The following is a 22,087-nucleotide window of genomic DNA, read 5'->3' as shown; positions in this document are numbered from 1 at the left end:
CACCTGCAATAATCATGCTGTCTCATCAGCATCTTGATATGTCACACCTGTGAGGTGGAAGGATTATCTCAGCAAAGTAGAAGTGCTCACTAACACAGATTTTTGACATTTGAGAGACATCTTTGAAATCACTTCATGAAAAATGGGGGCAAAAACATAAGTGTTGGGTTTATAATTTTGGTAAGTGTATATGATGATAAAGGGCATCATTGTGATTTTTTTTCAGATTTCTGGCATTTAAAAAAAAAATACCATGGGAGATATGTCTTTCAACAAAAGGCATTCAACAAGAGGTATTCAACAAAAGGCATATAATCAAATATAATAATAAATATTATATAACCTATAGCTAAAGAGACACACACACATACTTGTTTACAGAATTTTATAGACTTATATGTTAATTGTCATGTGGTCATTCGTTTATAATAAATATTGTTCTTCTCTATAAATATTGTGAGTTATATATTCCATTACATTCTATTCTATTAGGTGTCAGAAGGTGGTGACCCTAATATCTGAACTTCAATGAAGATGACCTCATAGAAACATTGTGTAAATTGTGCAAAGCTTTGAAAAAGTCAGCTTTGTCAAAAGTGCTTTTTAAATAAACATGACTTTGAAAATAATAAAAAATGATTCAAGTATCCATAAAGACATTTAAGCAGGAAATACAGCAGCGAGAACGAATTATGCCATTGAATTAGTTTTTAAAAAACATACAGTATTACAGTAACTGTGTTAGGCCAATATTAACTATTGCCTTTTAGTGAAGCATAAGAAAAAAGATCTGTAAGGTACAAGAGGATTCCGTTTCCTTTTCATTGTATTAATATGCAAATAAAAGTCTGCAAAGTCAAGTAACTCTTGACACCACCCTACTTCATAAAAAATATTATTTTACAATAATGCATTCCAGGATTCCCAGCAATGTCATAGAGACTGATTTCCAGACAAATTTTTCTATCTTCACCTTGCATCTAATCAGCAGGTTGGTGTAAAGGAGGAACAGATGAAAGACTTTTTTTCCTAATATCATTCAGTGACAGATGTTTGCTTGGTAACCTGTTTGTGTATTTAAAAAAAGAACATGAATATACTGTATGAATGTGATGAAAAAAGTGATAATAATTTATTTTAATTTTTTCATGAAAATACTTGCATTTGTTTGCATATTTCTTTAGCGGTAGTAGACCACACCAGCACATATACCAAAGATTACCGACAGCCATGTTGCAGCAATAACAACTCCAGTTATGAAATGTCTGAAAAGGGTATTCCGGAGTTCTTTGATGCACATATGAGTCATAAAGTGTATAACGTTGGAAACAAAATCATCAAATAAAATGGTGAATAATACAGAAAAACATTTATGGTAAACAAACTGTTCCCTTTTAATATTAAAATTATCCTAAGATTTATTTTGCCCAAAATTCAAATGTGAATTTAACAATTATTAGCAACAGAGCAAGTAAGTAATGTAATTATTATTGCTGTCATACCTGGACATGGCTGACAGAGTTCATTGACGTCTAGATGTCGTGTGTGGTTTGTGATGGGATTGTTAATGACACATCTGTATGTGTTTGTATCCTGATATTCCACCTCCAGAGGTAGAGAGAGTCTGATGTTGAGATCAGACACACTGATGGTGGACAATAAACTGTTTCCTTTGTACCAGGAGAGACTCACATGTGTCACATTCATCACTGAACACAACAACACACATTTTGACACTGAAGATCTTTCTGATGATGAAGAACATTGAGAAGAGTTTCTGATGATGACAGGAACAGGCAGACGAGCTGGAAAACCAAAGAGAAACAAGACAAGTAAAACGTTCTTATTTCATATCAAGAAACAAATCCAGTAAACAAATTATATTTATGTCATTAATATGTTGTATTGCGTAAGACAGTACCATAGACAGTCACACTTATTTTCTTGTATGAGGTTTCTTTGCTGCTGTGAATAGTGAGTTTATAAAGTCCAGCATTTCTGATACTCATGTTTGTGATCGTGAGAGAACCAGTTTGATTGTCCAAGCGTAGTTTGTCTCTGAATCTCTCATCATAAGTATCACGTATAGAGGTCAAATTGGCCTGTATACTGAATTCAGCTATAAGAGCTTCTTTAGGTTCATATATCCACTTTATAAAATCGCGTCTCTGTATGTGAGTTAGATCTGTGTGTAGAGTGACAGAATCTCCCTCCATCACTGACACTGACTTCACTTCATCTGAATCAACACCAAACACACCTGAAACACAGAGTCATGCAAATTATTTACATTGGATAAAGTGAGACTGATTATGAACTTTATTAAAATGTTTTAAGTGTTTTAAATGTGTTTTAGATCCTCAAAATTGGGAATAAACTGGAATAATTATTGCCATTCATACATTGAACAGAATCAGAAGAGATTTATTGCCAAGTTTGCACACACAATGAATATTCTTTGGAGTTGGAAGCGTCTAATACAGACATTAAACACAATACAATACAATATAATAAAATTTACAGTCTAAAAGATTAAAAAATATACATATTTAAAATAAAGACTAATGTACATAAAATGGGAGATAAAAACATAACAGACATTGTACATAGGATTTTATGTACACTTGTGCACATGGATAATGTAGTATGTTATAATGTTTAAAAACACATCACACACTAAACAGTCATCATGAGTGTTAGTTTAGATAATTGAGAACCACACACACAATAGGGTATATCTGTCTCTGAGCATACAGAATTTCTCTTTTAGAAGAAACATACTATAGAAACCTATAAGTTTTGAACATAGTGGTGATGACAAGGACATGTTAACTTTAATTTAATTAAAATTCTCTTTCTCAACATGTGTTGTTAGCATAGTGCAACCACCGCATGTCGTGTTGTTCATTCACCATGAAGTATAACTTCAATCCCTAAATGTACGGTTGATTCTAGGTAGATTTTAACACTAAGCTTTCGACTCTTTCTCACACTTATTTCAGCCTATACTCTTGTCTGCGTGCGCAGTGTCAAGTCAAGCACAAACAATAACTTTACATTGTTGTTTTCTATATATTTTATATCTGACGTTAATTTTGTAACTTTGAAATGCATTTCCGAGTTGTGATAGTTCACTGTGGTTCAGGTGTGCATTAAGTTGATTTATTCCGGATTCTTCTGCTTGTGACGGGTGAACGCCCACTTTCTGTTGACCGTATTCCATATTGGTTTTGGTCTAAAATGTCTTCATCAGATTTGTTTAATAATGGATGTTCGTCATCTCAATAAATGTGGACTTTAGGCAGGGAACGCGTTAGCAATAATTATCCCTACCAGCCCCTACTATGTTTGTATATATATATATATATATATATGTATATATTCAATAAAGAACTCTGTATACACTGCGTAATGCATCTTAATTTTTCTTTCATGACCCCCTGAGAACACAATAGTGTCCGTTTCTATCGCCGCTGAAAACGAGATGTAAAATTATATTTGCTCCATCAAGTCTCCTATAGTCCTATATTATATTTGCTACCGGAAACCCGTTCGTTTACGTTAAGTGCAGTCAATTGTTACCCGCAACATTACGCCATTTAATTAATAAAAAAAGGTGACTTTAGTATAGTGAAGCAGCTGCCCAGTAAAGAGTTTATGATTTAAAAATATATTTAGACTTACCATTAACGATCGGCATACACATGAAAATGAAAACAAACATTTCAGATGTCTTTAAAAATGTTAAAGCGTTAAAAGCAACATTATCTCTGGGACATTAAACCAGGCTATATAACCGCAATAACCAATGAGTTCAAGCAATTGCAGGAATTAGCAGGATAGACAAAACAGCAAGTTATTCTCCGGTTGATGATGTTTGAGGATGTTTTACTTTCGATTATGTCATGACGTTTGATGACGAATATCTAAACAAACAGCTAAAGAAAGCGAAAGTATTTTCTGGTGTTGACTCCGAAACCGTGATGCTGGAGAGTGAAACTCTTCCGTTGTGCCACCTTGACACCAAACACACATTGTGATCCTCTTTGTGGCAAATAATGTTGGACAATTGTAGGACGAGAGAATAATTAAAAAGCAGTCTGATATTGCGACATTGCAACTAAAAGTGTTACAATGTATCCATTCAGGCACAAAAGTGTTGTCTGTCTTCTGTCCAAAGACACACCTATTACACAAACAGAAATATTATATCAGAGGTTATAAAAAAGTCTGCCCCCTTTTTACTTTAAAAATGGTTTGAGGAAGCAACTGGTTGTAAACTGGTTTTATGCAGCTCATCAGGTCACACAAACAATCTCAAGTCCCGTCAGAGAATAAGAAAAATCATGTCAAATACTGACATAATGTAATGTGTAAATGAAGCACAAAATATGAAAGTTGCTGCAGTTTACTGCCATCTCGTGGTGAAACGAAGAGTCGGCTTATAACGTTACTTTTGAACCAATAAATTAATTGTATACGTTTGGGTCAGTAAAGTAAAATTCATTGATATACAAAATTGCCGACAATCTAAGTTTCTGTAAACAATTAATAATTAATTTAAACATTTGAGGCACGTGATCATAAAGGAGATTTTACCATTAAAACACACTATGCTCAACATTTGACCTCACCTGTGTCCTACAGAAGGTCCTGCTCACCGTCAATGTGAAAAACTTAAACATTGTAAGCTAGTCTACTAAATAATATTATTTAGCTCTTTACTGAAATGAAGTGTAATTCGGGTAAAGGCACCCATATTAATGTTTCGTCTTTCGACTTTAATAGCTCAAAAAAATGACTCATTGGTCTAATATGATTCAATCATGGACATTGGTTCCACATGAATGAATCAAATAAACTTAACATAAAATGAACATGTATTAATGGTGATTTGTTCTCTCTACACGTTAATTTTATGTTAAGTTTATTTGATTCATTCATGTGGAACCAATGTCCATGATTGAATCATGTTAGAAGAATGAGTCATTTTTTGAGTGATATATAAAAAGCGGCAACTTTATGTAGTAGGCCTCAATATATTTTAATACTTGCATATCTGAATACGACATATCTATAATTTATTCTATATATGTTCAATTATGAATATATAAATTACTTAAAGAGGTAGTTTTCCTTAATGGTCCCTATTGACTTTCCATGGTACGATTAAAAACTACAATGCCCAAGTCAATGGGGATCATTTTTGGGTGAACTACTCCTTTACTGTATTGACAAAGTTTTTAAAGAACTTTCATAACCTTTATATTGACTGGATCAGCAGACATTGATCACTAAACGAATGTAGTTGTATTCTCAACTTAACACCAGAAGATGGCGACATACACAGACAGCGAGTCCAATAACTGATGAGAATTAAGTGGTGGTTAATAAATATAATAAACCTAAAATGTGTGACACTTTGAATTGATCTTTAACCAACAACGATCTCTAAAAACATCTCATTCCCAAGTTGTGATTTGAAGACTTTTACAAGGAACTTGAATTTGACAAAGAGGTGCGAAATAATAAAAAAACAATTACTATACGAAATTGATTCATTTATTCTTAATTTTTTGTGTTTTTGATCTGATTCTTACATTTGTATTAAAGATCAAAACAGATATATATATAGCAAACAAAATGATTATTTATACAAACATTATTTACATTGAATAGATTGGAGTGGAAGACATTTCAAATGGTAAAGTTACGACAGATATGGGGACTGGTGACGAGTTGTGATGTGATTCGACTCTTTATCAGAAACTTGAAGATTCCGCAGTGATTCCAAACTTCGAATTGTTTATAGTGTTACATGTATAACATAAGGTCACTGTTACTTTGAACAGCAAAGTGTATTTAAAGGGATTGACTCCTGTGATAATGATGGATGAACTTTCAGTCTTGTCTCTTCAGTAGCATCGTTGCCTCGTGTTCCTTGTCCAGATGCACCTACTGCATAAACAAACTTTACATTAAATAATCACTCATACCTTATTCTATCATGTAACTGCATGTAGAAAAATGCACTTTTTTAAGATATGAAACATCAGCTACCATCCTCTTGTGCAGCAGTGCCACCGGTCTCCTGTTGACCTCCACTTGCATCTGTTGAACACACAAATTCAGTCTCATCACAGTTGTGAGATGTGACCGTGTCTGAGCATTTGTATTTCTCTCTATAGCTTTTCCTTTTAACTTCATTAATGTTCTTTTGCATCACTTAGGCATCCGCAACATTTTGGACATTCAATGCCACTTGCAATTTTACATTTGTAAACATCAAAATAAATTGGATGATGCTGTCAAAGTTGTGTCTTACCAAAATGTTTAAAAAATGTATTTCACATGTTGAGTGTTTTACCATGATCTGTAAAAATGTAAAGCATCAACTACCATTTCCTTGTGCAGCAGTAATTGAGACCGCATTTTGACCTCTACTGGCATCTGCTGAACACACACACATTCAGAGTCTCATTATAATGACTGTGAGATTGTCATCCTGTGCTATATCAAACCACATCCTTTCAAAACAGCGTTTTTATATATAGAACACTACTGTATAGTCAGAAAATGTATCAAAAACGTGAAAAAAAAGAACATCAATTATATCACATAATGTATAAATATATATAAGTACACAATACAATAAGTACACTTCAAATAATTTATGGTGCCTGGCGTCAAAGGATGTTAACTGATGCCACTTCACTAAATATGTATATTTATGCTGTAGGTGATACTAGCCTCTTTGACACTTCTTTCTCAGGCAAAAGATCAGGCAAAGAATAGCAGGAACAAGAACAAGAACAAGAAATCCAAGATAACGCAGATTATTCTGTTGATCTGTATTGAACAAACAGAAAACAGTTATAAGAGTAAAATATTTCAGTCTTTCTGCAAGAGACAGTTATGTTAGTGTTAGTTACAGTTAGTGTGTAACGTCTAGTTTAGTGCAAATGCAAGGACCTTGAGTGTTTATTAGTTTTAAATGGTGTTTTACTAAACTAAGTTTCACAACAATCAACCTATCACTTCAAAGAGAGAAAGAGAGAGTGTCTCTATAAATAGTGAAGACGTCTTACCTTCACTCTCTCTTCAGTCTCAAGCATCCCACCACCACCCCGGCTCCTCACCTGGAGCCCCTCGTCTCCAGCAGGACACAAAAGGGGGGGGGGTGTTCCGGGTTCAGGCTAAGGCCGGATTCGGAGCCCTCACCCCGGACAGGGGGGAGTGCTCTGAGCTCGGAACAATGAACGAGCTCGGAGCCCTCTCCCCGACAGCATGCCAAATACGCATACCCTCAAACTACTCTATTATCTGTGTAGGTGAACTCGTGAAAGAAGCTTATTTTACTATCAATGTAGTTTTTATAGATTTGATTTGTGTCATATTGTTTTCATTCTCTTCATGGTCTGTGCAAAGTGCAAAAAGATTAACCACATCATTATTCGGGGGGTTTTGTCATTACATGATTTCCATTCTTCTATCATAATTTTGGTGAGTTTGGTGTTATTATAAAATGTGACAAACAGTAACAAATTTGTTTGATCAAACTGGTAGGAATGGAAAGGGTATCTCACCCTATAAATATTCTCATCTCAAAAGAAAATGTGACCACTAGAGATCATCCTAAACATTGGATATCAACTGTTGTCATACCTTTACATAATTCACTGATGTTGAGTTGTGCAGTGCGGTAGGTGAACGAGTTGTTCACCACACAGCTGTAGTTATTTGGATCCTGATATTCCAACTCAAGACACAAAGAGATGTCGGTGCTGTTCAGCTCAAACACACTGGTGATGGAGATCAAACTGTTTTCTTTGTACCAGGAGAGACTCGCATGTGTCACATTCACCTCTGAGCACATCACGTCACATTTTGATATGTTTGAAGTTGAACATTGTGAAGAGTTTCTGGTGATGATAGGACCGGGAAGATACGCTGGAGAACATAAGAGGATAAAGTTGTAAATGTTTTATCTCCTGAATCAATATTTGAATAAATAAAATTCTTGTATTTTAACTTACGTTGGACAGTAACTTTATAATTCTGGCAGTCCAAGTCGCCTGAAAACTTATTGATTTTTAGGTTAAACTGTCCCGAGTGAATTTTTCTGATGATGTGGATGGTGAGAGATCCAGTCGTGATGTCCAGCTGCAGTCTGTTTTTGAATCTCCCATCTTTACAGTCATGATATGAATCACTTCCATTGGTGAGTCTAGCAATGAGATTGTTTCCTTCATACATCCACAGTACCTCATCCTGATCATTGGTAAAGTTAGCGGGTAAAGTTATGGACTGCCCCTCAATCGCATCCACTTTTGTTAGGTTAGTGCCTGTCTCAAGAAAAAAACTCAACTGTGAATCATATTTTTAACGCTACTTTTAGTTTCATATAATCCCGCATTTGCATTTATATGAAGAGTTTGGTATATTTTTTCAAAAAATCTTTTTTTTATAGTGTAGTCCAATTCATATATATCAAGCTGCAATTTGTTTGGAGCCATAATAGCTAGAGAAATACAGCTAACTTACATGATAAAACACAATAAACATGTGTTAACATAATAAAAAAGATTATTTTAGAAAAGTTAAGGTACCTCATTTTGGAACCAAACTCTTATAAATGCAAATGCAAGAATATATGAAACTAAAAGTAGCTTTAAAAATATGATGGCACACACTTTTAAAATCTTTGAAAATGAAAAACCTGGAAATTTACTGTCAACTGGAAAACATAGTACATATATAGTAAAATATATTTTTCCCCAGTAAAATTACAAGATATATAAATTAAATAGTTTTTCATGTAAATTTGCTAGCTTTTTCTGTAATTTCACATTTTGGGCCGTATTTGAAAAATAAACTGTTAACAATAAAATCTTGATCAAAAACCAGAAATATTCTGGCAGCTGAGCGCAGCTGTGCCAGAAAGAAACTGTAAATAAAGTTTTTCCCTCTAAATTTACATGTTTTCCCGGTTTTCTTATAACCATCTTTTTTAACCTTTTTATAACCTTATTTCAAAAATACATTAAAAGTCTGTAAAACAGTAAGATCTGTAAAAAATAAAAGAAACATTTGGTACACTTATGTTTTTACATAGATCAGCAGAGTAAACAAACACATCAGTCCTACCTGAACATGACTGACAGAGACGGTGAATGTCGAGATTTGTCGTCTGATTGAAGCCTGAACTGGACACCACACAGCTGTAGTTGTTTTTATCCTGATAATCCACTTCAATATATACTTTGTTGTTGCTGTCAGAACTGTTGAGGCTGGTGTAAATAGTGCTTCCGTTGAACCAAGAGAGCTGAGGTTGTGCCACACTCGACACCGAACACATGACGACACATGTTAGGTTTCCAGTACACGGTAGATATTTTCTGGTAAGACGTGGGATCTGAAATCGGTGAAAAAAATATTAAAACTAGCTTGAGATCTTGACAACATGTTAGTAAAATCAGCATTAAAAGTCTTAGTATTACATCAAGTTTAAGGGAGTTGTCTGTCTTCTCTCCATCACAAGACTCTGGAACACAGACATAAAGTTCAGATCAAACTGAATCAGGTTTTTTTTTGGCTGGTTTGCTGGTCATAATAGTTAAAAGTGCTTAAACCAAAACCAGTGACAGACCAGCTTTTCATTTCTAGGGCCACAAATGTAAAAAAAAATAAAGTGAGAGTAAACTTTACCAAACAGCAGCTTTAGAAAAAAGGTCAAAATTAACCAAACATGGGCCATATTCTCAGTCGGAGGTCACCTAGAACATGAATCAGAAAGCTTCATGACCTTTGCTTAACATGAGGTTATTTGAAAGACACAGGCTTTTTCCCTTACATATTTCCCCCTTATTATAGGATACTGTAACAGGCCTTGTCACATTCATAAACAAACTATAAAAAATAACAACAATAATAGTTTTGTGTCCAAATGTTATTGTATTTTAAACATGGTTCGAGGAAGCCACTGGTTATAATATGGGAGCAATATAAAATTGTAGCAGTTTACCGCCATCTGGTGGCAAGAAAAAGCGTCTGCTTTTGGTTGTTAATAATGTTGTTACTTTTAAACCAAAAATGTTATTTTATACGCTTGGGTCACTTAAGTAAAATACACTAACATAATAAATTAAACACATGAAATATATAAAAAATATATAAAGGTAAGTGGCTAATATTTCCAAAATTTAAGACAACATTTTAGGCTACTTTTTTATCATGAACCAACGTCTTCAGTAGCCTACGAATCCATACATTAAAACATTTAAGGCACACGATTTAAAAGTAGATATACACAAACTCAATATATATTAAACATCTGATCATACCTGTGTAGCCTTTACTATACAGAAGGTCCTGCGCAACGTCAGTGAGAATTGTTACTTAATCACATTAGCTATTTTTGGAAATAAAATGTAATTTGTTTTATACAACGTACCCTTTATCTTCAACGTTTCGTCTGAAAACGAAAAGTAAAACAAAAACTAGGCTATAAGTTCCTGTTTTGATTTGATTTGGTTTAAACTAGACTTCAGACTGCTGATGTGGCTTTTGTTGGGTTTTTTATTTCTACGCCTAGTCTAAGTACCGTGTTGTACATTGCCTACCGTTTTGCTGTCTTTTATATGGGAAAATACTAATGGGAAAATATAATGCAATACGATAAAAATAATACATTTCCATGTATTGAAACCAAGGCTATAATTTTCAATATGAAAAGCGGCAACTCCTCTATTATTCAATAGTAACTGTTATATGTAGTATTCCATATATCTTCAAATTAGAATATATGAATTAATTAATATATTAAGAACATGTATGAACTCTATCACCTGCCTCAACTAGCTAAGCCGACATCCAACACACCATTAATGTAATTCCATCAGCGCCATAAAATGACGCCGGAGACTCAGTGAGTTTAATAACTGAGCAAACAAAGTATTAGATGACAGATGTGACATAATGAATGTTTGTCATTTGAAACGTGATGGTTCTGGTCATTGATAAATACAATTAAAACAAAATGGCACTTTCTACTGCTGTTTTAACAATCTTAAATTCCAAAGTTGTGATTTGAAAACGTTTACAAGGAACTTCAATTTGAAAAAGAGGTACATAATAATGAACAAGAACATTGCTTGTAAACAAAATTGAGGCATTTATTATTTTGTTTTTGATAAAAAATGTACACTTGTATGCAGTATTAAAAATCAAAACAGATCATGTGCTTTATAGCAAACAACATTTTATAAATATATAGTTTAAATGATCTACCGCTGTATCTTGTTTCTGTCATATTTAAAGTTTTGAATGTGCTGCATATTCTGCTTCATAAACTAAAATCACAACACAGATAAAAACTTGACCCAACAAATATATTTTGGTACTTTTATTAAAAAGTTTCATATTTGTTGCAGGTGATATTTTTGCGTTTGAGCTGCTCACTCCCTCCTGCATCAACAACAGAACCACACAACACCAGCAACAACAACGATGGCAAAAACACCAACAACAACACCAATTAAAAGATAAATTAGTGATTGATGGCTGTGTTCTGTAATGAAGAAACGAAAGAGACTAATTAGTGTGTCTTAAATAAATATAAAAAATGTACACTTAATTGAACATTAATGTATCTCAAAACTCACCATATAAAGTCACATTATAACTCTGACATTCTTTATATGTTGCATTAGTGATCAGTAGTTTATAAGATCCAGAGAGGATTTCACTGAAGTTGCTGATGGTGAGAGATGCAGTCTGAGTGTCCAGACGCAGTCTGTTACCAAATCTCCCATCATCACAGTGATGATAAGTGGTCACGTTCTCAACATATTCAGCCACGAGAGCGCTTCTATAAAACCACATGATGTCATCTCCGTTCTGAAGTTCACGGGTGGTGGATAACGTGACAGAATTCCCTTCCTTCACAGACTTTGGTTCTGCTGTACCTGCTTCACAAAACATAAAGATCTTATGAATCACACTGAAGACAAAATGTCAGATAGTTTTATAAAGAGCTGTCTTACCTCGACATGACTGACAGAGATGTTGAATGTTGAGATGTTTCGTCCAATTGATGCTTGGACTGGACAGCACACAGGTGTAGTTGTTTTGATCCTGATAATCCACCTCCAGATATAGTCTGGTGTTGAATTCAGAAATCATGAGGCTGGAGAGTGAAACGCTTCCGTTATACCAGGAGAGATGAGATACGGGCACACTCGGCACTGAACACACCACAAGGCATTTCGGTCTTGTACCTGCAGTGCACGGTGGATAAACTCTGCTGATAGTAAAAGCTGGAATCTGAAAACCATGAGAATATAATTAAAAACAATTTTATAAAAAACACACAGCTGAAACTTTCCAGTGTCTAATCTGTATTACGAGAGGTACAGGGGTCTCTTCCAATGTCCTTCCTCCATCACAAGAAACAGCTGGAACATAGAATTTTCAGGTTCAAAGTTCATGAATTTGGAAGTGAAACAAACTTTTTACGTTTAATCAATTACATTTTGTGTTCAAATGCAAAAGTTGAGAATAATTACCACTAAGGAGGAATAGTTGAAAGGGCAAAATAAACACTGCGTAAACCATATTTGAGTCCTTCTTCATCTGGAACAGAGGACAAAACGCAATGGAATATTTTAGATATTTGCAAATTTATATTAAAAATGCATAATGAAAAAGTTCATTAATGATTTACCAGGTATAGAAAATAAAGGTCTTAAAATTTTGCTAAAATATTTTTTTGTTCAGTCCAAAAGTGTTGTAAATAAAATATAATGTTGAGTGATTAATGATATAAACAAGCACAAACGTTTTATCAAGTGAGGAGTGTTAAAGCTTTTTGAAACTATATATTGGGTTGCATTTTCATCACGTTTTTCATGGTGAAAATGGGGAATCAAGCGGCAAAACAGTTTTAATATGAAATGTGTCCGATGTCTCATTGCTAAGAGTTAAAATATATGTTATTTCCTTTCAAATCCCTTTCAATATGTGTATATTATATGTCTTAATAATTTAGAAGTGAAAAGTATCATTTAAACTGGATCCCTAAAGGTAGAAATATAAAAATATTGAACTGCAAAAATGAAATAAAAGATGAACCACCTAAATGTGAATGTGTTTATGTATAAGAACATACAAAGAGAAACAAAAATAAAAACATTATGTTTTCTGCATAAACCAGAATTGTCAGTTTTGCTTAAACTTACAGCAAAAAAAAATATTTAAAGACTTAAACATTACACATGAAGCACCACATTTTACCATCTGACCCAAAGCCAAATTTGAACATTCAAACATGCGCATAAAATGGATATAATAGTTAAGATGAAAAAATGACTGTCCTATACACAATAAAATGCTATTGAAGGAGATTGAAATAATGAAAGACAGTGATAAATGATGAAAGGTCTGTGGTGCTCGTACTTACATTAATGGTGTCAAGATTATGATCTGATTCTGTCTTCAGAAGGATTCAAAACAAAACTAAAAGTACAGAATAAATATCTGTCTGTGGTCTTGACTCCCGTGATGTGGCTGTGGCTGAGTAGCTTCCTGTCTGGTGTTTTGACTTTTATGGACAAAGCACCCGTCTTCATTCAGTTTCAGTATTTTAAACACAACATGACGATTCACAAATACAAACACTGTCCTAGATCTTGTTCCCCCTCTAGCCAAACACAAAGCTACCTTTATACACAAGTTTTTTCCAAACACAGAACACACTATTTAAATTTCCACACTTATTCATTTAACACAAAGCATTTCATAGTAAAAATATTATAATATTTCCCCTTTGCCCCTTTTCTTTTATAAAATTTATTTTCTCCCATTTATTTTCCCTCTTTCCTCACTAGACACACATACTGGCATGAAATTAAAACAAAAAAATCATATTTTTTCATAGAATATTATAGTGTTGTTAAGTGACTTATCTGTGATCTTCTTTTTTTTTTATTCACATGCCCTCATAAACTTGAATAAAAAACGTTGACCTCAAGGGCAGAGCTTTCTTCGTGGGAGGGAGCTGATCATAGATAATAAATACCTAGATGCTACATTGGCCGCTTTGCCTCGTTGCTGCGATACATCAGCGGCGCCGCCATATTGGTGAGGGCAACAGTGCACTTAAAAGCCATTGAACCCAATGGGAGAGCTGCGCCTTTTCGGCATTAAAAGCACAATCACATTTATATTTCTTAACATATTTCAATGGTTTACGATATCCGTACAGTAAAGATGTTTTTCTATTAATCTGGTAAAACCGTTACGGCAGAAAAAAATGATGTATGAGATATAGTAAAACCAATAACACTTACATACATTATAAGTATGAAATAGCCGTATATAGTCATATACCTTTGTTTAGATCTTTCCCGGGATTATAAAGCGAATGAGCTGTGTTCTGGTCATGTGCATTTAACCATTTCTTATTTCACATTAAGTCTATGACCATCTTTAACTGGAGGCCAAACGTTTCTGTACTCCTCGAAAATAAAAAAGTATTGAAAATGGTTGAGAAATGAAAACGATGTTGTGTTTTTTTCCAGAGAACTGCAGCTCCACCGTTCACTCGTATGTCTTTGTAATCGGCTTTTGCCCTCACCAATATGGCGGCGGCATTGATGGACGATCCAGCGGAAAATGAGGCGTCTATATATATATATATATAAATTGGGGTCAGACGGGTCTAGTGGTTAGAAAGTTGGACTTGTACTCAGAAGGTCGCTGGTTCAATTCTCAGTGCCACCAGGAAATGACTGAAGTGCCCTTGAGCAAAACACCTTACCCCTGCAGTGGTAACTGCCCACTGCACCCAACTTGTAAGTCGCTTCGGATAAAAGCGTCTGCCAAATGAATAAATGTAAATTTAAATATGTGTATGGTGCTGATGGTGAGTCCGTTGGGTAATTATCCTCCACGATTGACCGCAAACTCGCATTCATATTTGCCTCCATTTTGAAAGCTAATGTGATTTATTGTAATTTTATGGCGAGATTTTGCAGCACTTCCGGCCGTAGCTGTACCCCTCAACAACTCTACTTCTGTTTCATACCGACTTTAAGCTCTTTTTTATGTTGTACATTTCAAATAGCACCAGAGGGAGACAGAGAGTGCACAAACGGAAAAAAATCTCTTTATTTTGCCACCGATTGCAACATGAGATGTGATGGTTATGGGAACTGATAAATGAAATGATATGAGAACAAGTTCCATATAAAAGGCGTCTAAACAACTGTAATATTTGAGTGCATGTGATAACCCAGCTAAAGTAATTTTTCGTGATTTACTGTTTTTTACATCATCCTACATCTGTGATAATTTTTACATTCTAATAACCAAGCAAAGCAAAAGCACCACATTAACTATTACAATCCACACAGGATAATCATAAATTAAGAGAGGATTAACTGATGGTACGTATATCACTGGGCTGTGGAGGTCCATGATTTCAAGGATGAACCACTATCAACAGGATTAAATGGAGGAAGCACTTTTAAAGGGCTGTCCGGGGACCAAACAGGATTTTATCAGAAAAAGTAAAATCCAAGCTGCCCAACTCACTGCAGAATTAAATGTGTACTTCCACTCTCCTGTTTCCATCAAGATGTTGGCCAGTAGTATCAAAAGTTGTCAATGTTCATAAGGCTGCTGTTCAAAGCTTTGGTCACTTCTCCCAGTGCAAAAAGTTGGTTTCAATGTTGTTTTAATAAATAAATGTTTAAATAAAAAAATTACTGTAGGCTGTTCAAAATATCTTCATGGAACCAGGGATGCAAGATAAATTATCGGCCATATCAGTATCGGTCGATAAATGGTCATTTATAATAAAAATAATTTCCTCAGGTTAAACTTCTTCAGCTGCACGCTGCTCACAGTTAAAATACAATAAAGTACTGTCTTTCTGTTGTGATCATTCATTTACTGATATTATCAAAAACATTGTTGATGTAGTCTGTACATATTTATAAATGTGTAAATCATAGGAACAAAAGCATAATGTTTTGAATCAAACTGCCCTCTGAATGCTTTCTGTCTGGATACCTGTGAGACGTGTGGCTATAAGGAAAACAGATTTTCTGGGTTGCCCAGGAAGAACATATAAAAAATATACCAGACAAGTTTAAAGGTTAAAGAATCGCTAACTAGTGTAGTATGCTTGTAACATGGTTTTCAGGGGGAAAAAAGAGAACTAGTAGTTACCTTGTTCTCTATAGTCAATGTTTTAAAAAAAAAAAGTTGTCCACAATTTGCTTTTTGCTTCAGTCTTAGAGAATTTTATGTTAATATTTAGACATTGTATATGGGCCAATTATCGGTTATCGGCTTCTAATGTTCAAGAATTATCGGTTAATCATTATCAGCCTAAATTTACATGTCCTAAAATGTCCTAAATGTCTAAAATGTCCTAAATGTCCGAATGATTTTTGCCATAAAAGAAAAATGGATAATTTTTGCCCCATACAATATATTGTTGGCTACAAATTAACCAGTGCTACTTAAACTGGTTTTGTGGTCCAGGGTCACAAATGTATATATTTTAAAAAGATGGATGGGCCGTATGTGACCTCCTTTTAAAGTGATAGCTCACCCTAAAATTCAAATTTGCTGTTTATTTACTCACCCCCTGGGCATAGGGGTGTCATTTTGACTTGAATAGAACAATAAATACGTTTTTTGGGTAAATACGCTGCCCTCTGTGCTTCATGTAAAGGGAGTATATGGGGTCCACCTATCTAAGAGTACGTAAAGCGTATAATTTTGGTGCTTTATGGATATCTCGAAATTCTTAATGCACATTGTTTTGAGGGGATTTAACTCAATTTTGTCATGTTCAACCCACTTAAACTTACATAAAGTTGTATTAAATTAACCTAATTATTTTGTGGTGGTATCGAATAAATTCTACATAAACATTATGTCACTAACTGAGTTAGAGTTCCCAGCATGCTTTGCATGCAACAGGATTAGGAGAGATTTTTTTGTGAGAAAAAATCTAAAGTTATTTTCAGGTGCTTAACAATTAAATAAAAGACTTGACAGTGTTTCTTGATCAGTTGTATTTACGGTTTAGAAGAGATTCTGTTTGTATTTTGAGTTTTGTGGTTACCATTGTTCAGAAGAGTTGTGTTGGGCTTAGTTTAAGGAAGAGCTCTTGATTTGTGTTTCTTCATTCAGTGAACAGTAATAATGGTGCTAATGCCAGTACTGAGACTTCGCTAAGCTTGCTTGTACATCATATATGTTGTTAACCATAATTAATGTTAAATACAAGTTAAAAATGTTAACTACAATGCTCAATTTAGTATTTCTACTACATGCATTTAAGTTTATCATTTGACATGTGTTCATTAGCTTTAAAAGTACTTAAAAATTACTGAACAATCTTACACAACATATTTGTAAGTAAATATCACTTTACAGTGAAACGAAAGTAAGTGAAAACCTGTCGCATTGAGGCTTTACAAGAAAAGTTCCCTTCAAAATTATTTTAATAATAAAAATAATTGTAAGGATAACAAATTTTTTTCATAGATAGTTTAAATTTTATTATATAATTTGTCTTTTAGATGGTGATGTACATTTTATAGTACAGGGTTCACAATAGAGCTCATTGCAGTTCATCTCGCCCCACAGAAGGTAGAGCACAAGAATTTTGAGAGGGAAGTGATGTAACCAAGACACATATTGTTCCACCCAATGTCCCTTCCATGTTTGGTATTTGGGAGGAGAATTTTCATGTATTTCAGCAAATCAATGCTTTAGTCTGGACCACTTTGGAAGATGTAATCAACGATGGTCCAGAAGAACTTGTTTTCTTCTGAATTTAAGATATAACCAACAAAACATTTTAAACAAATGTCTTTTAACGATTTAATTATAAAGATTATTTAATATAATAATTGAACCAAGCAAAATAAGTGAAACAGGAAGTTCTTCTGGATCATTGTTTAGATCTTGTGGTCTACATAGGCCTATGTAAATCTCATTCTAGCACCATTTCTTCAGGCATCTATCTTTCGCCTTATTGTCAGGAACAACACAGGTATTGAAGTGCAGGCACTTTTTTTTATTAAAAAAATAAATAAGCACAATTAACGAACAATTAACTAAAACATTTATGGAGAAAAGTAACACTTCTGTTTCCAACAAAACGGTTGTCAGAAGATCCGCAAGGTTCATAACCAAACCTTTGGTAAATCGTTCCAATGCCAAAAGTCTTGTGTCTGTTTCAATGATCTCATTAGTGTATTGTTCAGAGATGAGAACATGAACATTGCTTTAGGTGTGACAAAAATCCTAAATATTAATTTAGAAATGTAATGCTCACAGATTTAGAGCCTTAAAAGATCATTTATCTGTTCTGTACATTTGAGGTCAATGAATCTTTATAGCTTCATCGATGCAAGGTGATTCTTTGACAAACTGAAATTCATCAACATTGAGTTAAAGCAAAATTGTTGTTCGTAACATTATACATGAATTTACTTGAAATATTAAAATAAATTGCAGAATTGGTAGAATTAGAGAAACCATTTAAAGAAAATATTTTCCCAGCTTTGTAATGCCATTGAATAGTTTTTGAATCCATTCATCATAAAAGTAATCCATGTAAAGCCCAGCAAGGTCTGTTTAAAAATGGCGACATGCTGAATCTCGTTGGTTCTCACATGTCTCATGACTAGTCATCATATCTGTGTCTCGTCATGATGCATATCATGACTTGAGACACAACAACCAATGAGATGTGACTCATTATCAGAAACTTCAGGATTCTATATGATTTGTGGTGTATGTTAGCTCATTGTTCAATATTATTTGCAGCAGTGTGGATTAAGGGGGTAGTTTCCTGCGATTGCGAAGATGAGGCTTGACCAATCAGAGGTGCCCCTGTATTAGAAGTGTTGTCTAATGGATGATGTCCAGATGCCCCTGTTACATAAACACATTTTTCATTAAATGATCAGTCATGATAATGTCATCTGACAACTTATTCAATGGTTTACACTGTAGATGTAATGTAAAGCGGATATAAAGAATCAACTACCGGCGATTTGTGCAGGAGCAGCGTTGGCCTGACCTTGACTTCCACTGGCACCTGTTGAACACACAAATTTAGAGTCTCATCATAATGACACTGATATCTTAACATTGTCAGATGGACAATGTTGTAATTATAATTACTGTGCTATATCAGTCCACCTCCTTTCAAGTATCAAATATTTTAGATTTTATAAGTGAAGGGATAGTAATAAATGTGTCTTTATAAGGGCTTGATGTTTGAAGGTGCTAAAATTGTGCCACGTCAAAAAATCTAAATGATACTTTGGCAACTTTTTTTGTACGAAATATAGGCTACATATCAGATGTAGATAATAATACTTGCCGTCTTGACTTCGTCTGCTCCTCCATATTAAAAAAGCAATTATACCCGCCACAAGAACCAAAACACCAATAACTATAATTGTTATTTTCTGGCTGTTATCTGTAATGAACAGACAGAAGACAGTTATATGTAGCTAACTCCTGTAAGTGACTGTAAAGTGACCCAGAAAGCCCAAGAGAAAACATCTTACATAAACATTAACATCAACTGTTGTCATACCTTTACATAATACACTGATGTGAAGTTGTGTAGTTATGTTGGTGAATGAGTTGTTCACCACACAGCTGTATGTGTTTGTATCCTGATATTCCACCTCCAGATACAGAAAGTTGCTTCTTTTGCGATCAGTCACACTGATGCTGGAGTTTAATCTGCTTCCATTATACCAGGAGAGAGTCCCACCCGTCACATTCACTGAACACATCACGACACATTTTGATGATGAAGAACATCGTGTTGAGTTTTTGGTGATGACAGGCTTGGGCAGAGAATCTGAAAATGAGTGCCGTGGAATGAAATTTAATGTTTATTAAACATTAGAGTATTTATTATATTAACTGCTTTGCTGTCCTCCAATATTGTTTATTCTTATAACATTGATTCGTTTATTTTAACCCACCGTAGACATTAACAAAATAGATCTTCGTCAGGCATTTGATAAGAGGTGCATTAGTGATCTTTAGTTTGTAGAGTCCAGAGTGTATTTTACTGATGTTGGTGATGGTGAGAGATCCAGTTTTATTGTCCAGCTGTAGTCTGTCTTTGAATCTACCATCATATTCTACATTGCTGTTGTTTTCATAAAGATCAGCAATGATATCGTCTTTTCCATTCAGGTACAACCACTGTATGAGATCCTCGTATTCCACTTGAGTAAGGTTAGTTGGTAAAGCTACAGAATCGCCTTCACTCGTTGATACTGTTAAGTTTTCATCTGTTTGAAACAAAACATCAAGAGATCATATAAAAGTTTCACAGGCAAACAAAAATAATCTTGCTTAATTATAATAACAGTAGCGAAATCTGTAAAAAAATGATGAGTATGCACTAGTTAAGTAACAAAATAAACAAACACTTTCTGCTTATATGTTTGTTTCAGGTTGGGGGTAAATCAAGTGTAAATTTATTAAGCCGAAAATATACACCTAAGAATTTTTTGTGACAGATTTTTTGGTGGCAAATAGGATCCAGCGATAACCGAAGTGAGATCACAAAATGTCTGACAGTAGGTGACGTCACACAGCTCAGTTATATCACAGCTGTTTTACCTCTGCATTGCTGACAGATGCGGGAAATGTTGAGATGTGCCGTCTGATTCACGCCTGAACTGGACACCACACAGCTGTAGTTGTTTTTATCCTGATAATCCACCACTAGATAAAGTTTGGTATTGAGATCAGTGATCATGAGGCTGGAGTATAAAACACTTCCATTAATCCACAAGAGATTTGCCTGCGTCACAGTCGGCACTAAACACAAAATGGCGCATTGCTTTGGATCTGTAGATGATTGATAATCTCTGGAAACTTCAGGAGATGGAATCTAAAAACCATGAGAGAAAAAATTGTAAACAAAAATGTAACAAACAGGACTAGCTGAGGCATAATTTGATAAAAAAGTAGAGTGCACTCTCTTGAAGTCCAGAATGATATACACAAGTATCGTCTGTACTCACTTCCTCCGAAGACATGCCTAGAACACAATAGAAAACCAGAATGATTACCCTGTTGAGACTGTTTGCTGCTCTGTAGTTCTATGATCCCTAATGTAAAGTAAATATATACATTTATTTCATGCTACAGTACGTATATTGCATATCCATTTACGCTATATGTACTTATTAAAAACACCATGCGACTTAGGTGGTATAGGCTAAAGTCTGCTAAATTGGAACAAGTATTTTTGTGCTTAATGTACTTATATTGTGCAGAAGTAGTGCTGAGTTCCAACTAAAGATATACTGACATATATTTGATTTTGCTAAAGTGGAACTATTGCAAGTATACTTCAGCTGATATTATGGATATTATAAAAAAACATACCATCCATATCAAAAGTGACAACATAACACATTTTAGGCTTAATTTTAAGAAATGTGCTTTGTGTACAAGTAATACTCCAAATATAGTTGAATTATACATGTATATTAGTAAGTGCCAAGAAATATGTCAGTAAATACATGGTAATATGTTAAAACTGTACTAAGAAATGTATTTTAAATGTATTGCTTGATTACTAGGGATAGCTGAAAGGAAATTCCCCCATCCCACCCACCTAGCCCTGCAATAAACCTCACACGAAGTTTCAAATTTGGTATTAAAATAAACTTAACTAACATACAACTGAAATAATACTAAAATCTAAGTTTGGCTTTTGTGCTAAAAATGAAAAAGTTAAACTTACCAGGCAAGAGCCAAAGCAAAACAATCACAGAGCAGATCATTTTCTTCTTCACCAGTCGAACTTAACGCAAAAGTGCAAGTTAGAGCACGTCTTTAAACCACAACAGAAACTATACAAGCATGAGAGCTGATATCTGATTCTTCTGGGGTGGTGTTCCGTTATACTGTTAGCAGAACAAAAAATATCACAAATGTTAATGACTGTTATTTTCTGAAGTAAAATTTATAAAAATGACCAGATCATGTCAGGCGATCCTCCATTTAGCAT

At 34.3% G+C, this 22,087-nt stretch overlaps 4 protein-coding genes across 5 annotated transcripts; all 4 read right to left on the bottom strand.

Annotated features, from left to right (window-relative positions):
* Window positions 1-370: 370 nt before the first annotated feature.
* On the bottom strand, window positions 371-3,880 carry LOC130429381 (carcinoembryonic antigen-related cell adhesion molecule 3-like). 2 transcript variants are annotated; one of them, XM_056757907.1, is made up of 5 exons: window positions 3,685-3,880; window positions 1,922-2,260; window positions 1,503-1,805; window positions 1,163-1,287; window positions 371-1,065 (listed from the first exon to the last, which is right to left on the bottom strand). In XM_056757907.1, exons 1-4 carry the CDS (start codon window positions 3,722-3,724, stop codon window positions 1,181-1,183), a joined length of 789 nt encoding a protein of 262 aa, XP_056613885.1. In that variant the 5' UTR covers window positions 3,725-3,880; the 3' UTR covers window positions 371-1,065; window positions 1,163-1,180. The 2 variants fall into 2 exon arrangements, with proteins under 2 accessions (XP_056613885.1, XP_056613886.1); XM_056757908.1 differs by lacking the exon at window positions 371-1,065 and having other exon boundaries at window positions 1,226-1,265.
* A 1,824-nt stretch (window positions 3,881-5,704) lies between these two features.
* On the bottom strand, window positions 5,705-10,437 carry LOC130429380 (uncharacterized). The gene is made up of 10 exons (XM_056757906.1): window positions 10,344-10,437; window positions 9,709-9,776; window positions 9,501-9,544; window positions 9,148-9,415; window positions 8,037-8,345; window positions 7,666-7,950; window positions 6,751-6,849; window positions 6,400-6,450; window positions 6,061-6,111; window positions 5,705-5,958 (listed from the first exon to the last, which is right to left on the bottom strand). The coding sequence occupies exons 2-10, from the start codon at window positions 9,755-9,757 to the stop codon at window positions 5,840-5,842; spliced, it is 1,275 nt and encodes a 424-aa protein (XP_056613884.1). The 5' UTR covers window positions 9,758-9,776; window positions 10,344-10,437; the 3' UTR covers window positions 5,705-5,839.
* An 882-nt stretch (window positions 10,438-11,319) lies between these two features.
* Window positions 11,320-13,481, bottom strand: LOC130430567 (uncharacterized). Its single transcript, XM_056759709.1, has 6 exons — window positions 13,460-13,481; window positions 12,567-12,633; window positions 12,406-12,455; window positions 12,045-12,324; window positions 11,664-11,966; window positions 11,320-11,569 (listed from the first exon to the last, which is right to left on the bottom strand). The coding sequence occupies exons 2-6, from the start codon at window positions 12,631-12,633 to the stop codon at window positions 11,472-11,474; spliced, it is 798 nt and encodes a 265-aa protein (XP_056615687.1). The 5' UTR covers window positions 13,460-13,481; the 3' UTR covers window positions 11,320-11,471.
* A 4,784-nt stretch (window positions 13,482-18,265) lies between these two features.
* LOC130430173 (uncharacterized) lies at window positions 18,266-21,875 on the bottom strand. The gene is made up of 8 exons (XM_056759170.1): window positions 21,821-21,875; window positions 21,093-21,109; window positions 20,686-20,959; window positions 20,037-20,351; window positions 19,637-19,909; window positions 19,418-19,516; window positions 19,079-19,129; window positions 18,266-18,963 (listed from the first exon to the last, which is right to left on the bottom strand). The coding sequence occupies exons 1-8, from the start codon at window positions 21,858-21,860 to the stop codon at window positions 18,833-18,835; spliced, it is 1,200 nt and encodes a 399-aa protein (XP_056615148.1). The 5' UTR covers window positions 21,861-21,875; the 3' UTR covers window positions 18,266-18,832.
* Window positions 21,876-22,087: the final 212 nt, after the last annotated feature.

Source organism: Triplophysa dalaica, chromosome 10 (genome assembly GCF_015846415.1).
Source record: "Triplophysa dalaica isolate WHDGS20190420 chromosome 10, ASM1584641v1, whole genome shotgun sequence".
Classification (NCBI taxonomy): domain Eukaryota; kingdom Metazoa; phylum Chordata; class Actinopteri; order Cypriniformes; family Nemacheilidae; genus Triplophysa; species Triplophysa dalaica.
Note: the sequence above shows the minus strand (reverse complement) of the source record. Positions and strands in the feature narration are given on the sequence as shown.

Excerpts from the sequence above, each read along its gene's own strand:
- LOC130429381 (XM_056757907.1), bottom strand. The coding sequence starts at position 3,724 with ATGTTTGTTTTCATTTTCATGTGTATGCCGATCGTTAATG. Across the intron at positions 2,261-3,684 it reads GTGTATGCCGATCGTTAATG|GTGTGTTTGGTGTTGATTCA; the intron begins GTAAGTCTAAAT and ends TCTGTGTTTCAG. Across the intron at positions 1,806-1,921 it reads AATAAGTGTGACTGTCTATG|CTCGTCTGCCTGTTCCTGTC; the intron begins GTACTGTCTTAC and ends TTGGTTTTCCAG.
- LOC130429380 (XM_056757906.1), bottom strand. The coding sequence starts at position 9,757 with ATGGCCCATGTTTGGTTAATTTTGACCTTTTTTCTAAAGCTGCTGTTT. Across the intron at positions 6,451-6,750 it reads GAGAAAGAAGTGTCAAAGAG|ATGCCAGTAGAGGTCAAAAT; the intron begins GCTAGTATCACC and ends TGTGTTCAGCAG. Across the intron at positions 5,959-6,060 it reads CACTGCTGCACAAGAGGATG|TAGGTGCATCTGGACAAGGA; the intron begins GTAGCTGATGTT and ends TTGTTTATGCAG.
- LOC130430173 (XM_056759170.1), bottom strand. The coding sequence starts at position 21,860 with ATGATCTGCTCTGTGATTGTTTTGCTTTGGCTCTTGCCTG. Across the intron at positions 19,517-19,636 it reads CATCAGTGTATTATGTAAAG|ATAACAGCCAGAAAATAACA; the intron begins GTATGACAACAG and ends TGTTCATTACAG. Across the intron at positions 18,964-19,078 it reads TGCTCCTGCACAAATCGCCG|GGGCATCTGGACATCATCCA; the intron begins GTAGTTGATTCT and ends TTTATGTAACAG.
- LOC130430567 (XM_056759709.1), bottom strand. The coding sequence starts at position 12,633 with ATGAAGAAGGACTCAAATATGGTTTACGCAGTGTTTATTTTGCCCTTT. Across the intron at positions 12,456-12,566 it reads TCAACTATTCCTCCTTAGTG|CTGTTTCTTGTGATGGAGGA; the intron begins GTAATTATTCTC and ends TCTATGTTCCAG. Across the intron at positions 11,967-12,044 it reads TCTCTGTCAGTCATGTCGAG|GTACAGCAGAACCAAAGTCT; the intron begins GTAAGACAGCTC and ends TTTGTGAAGCAG.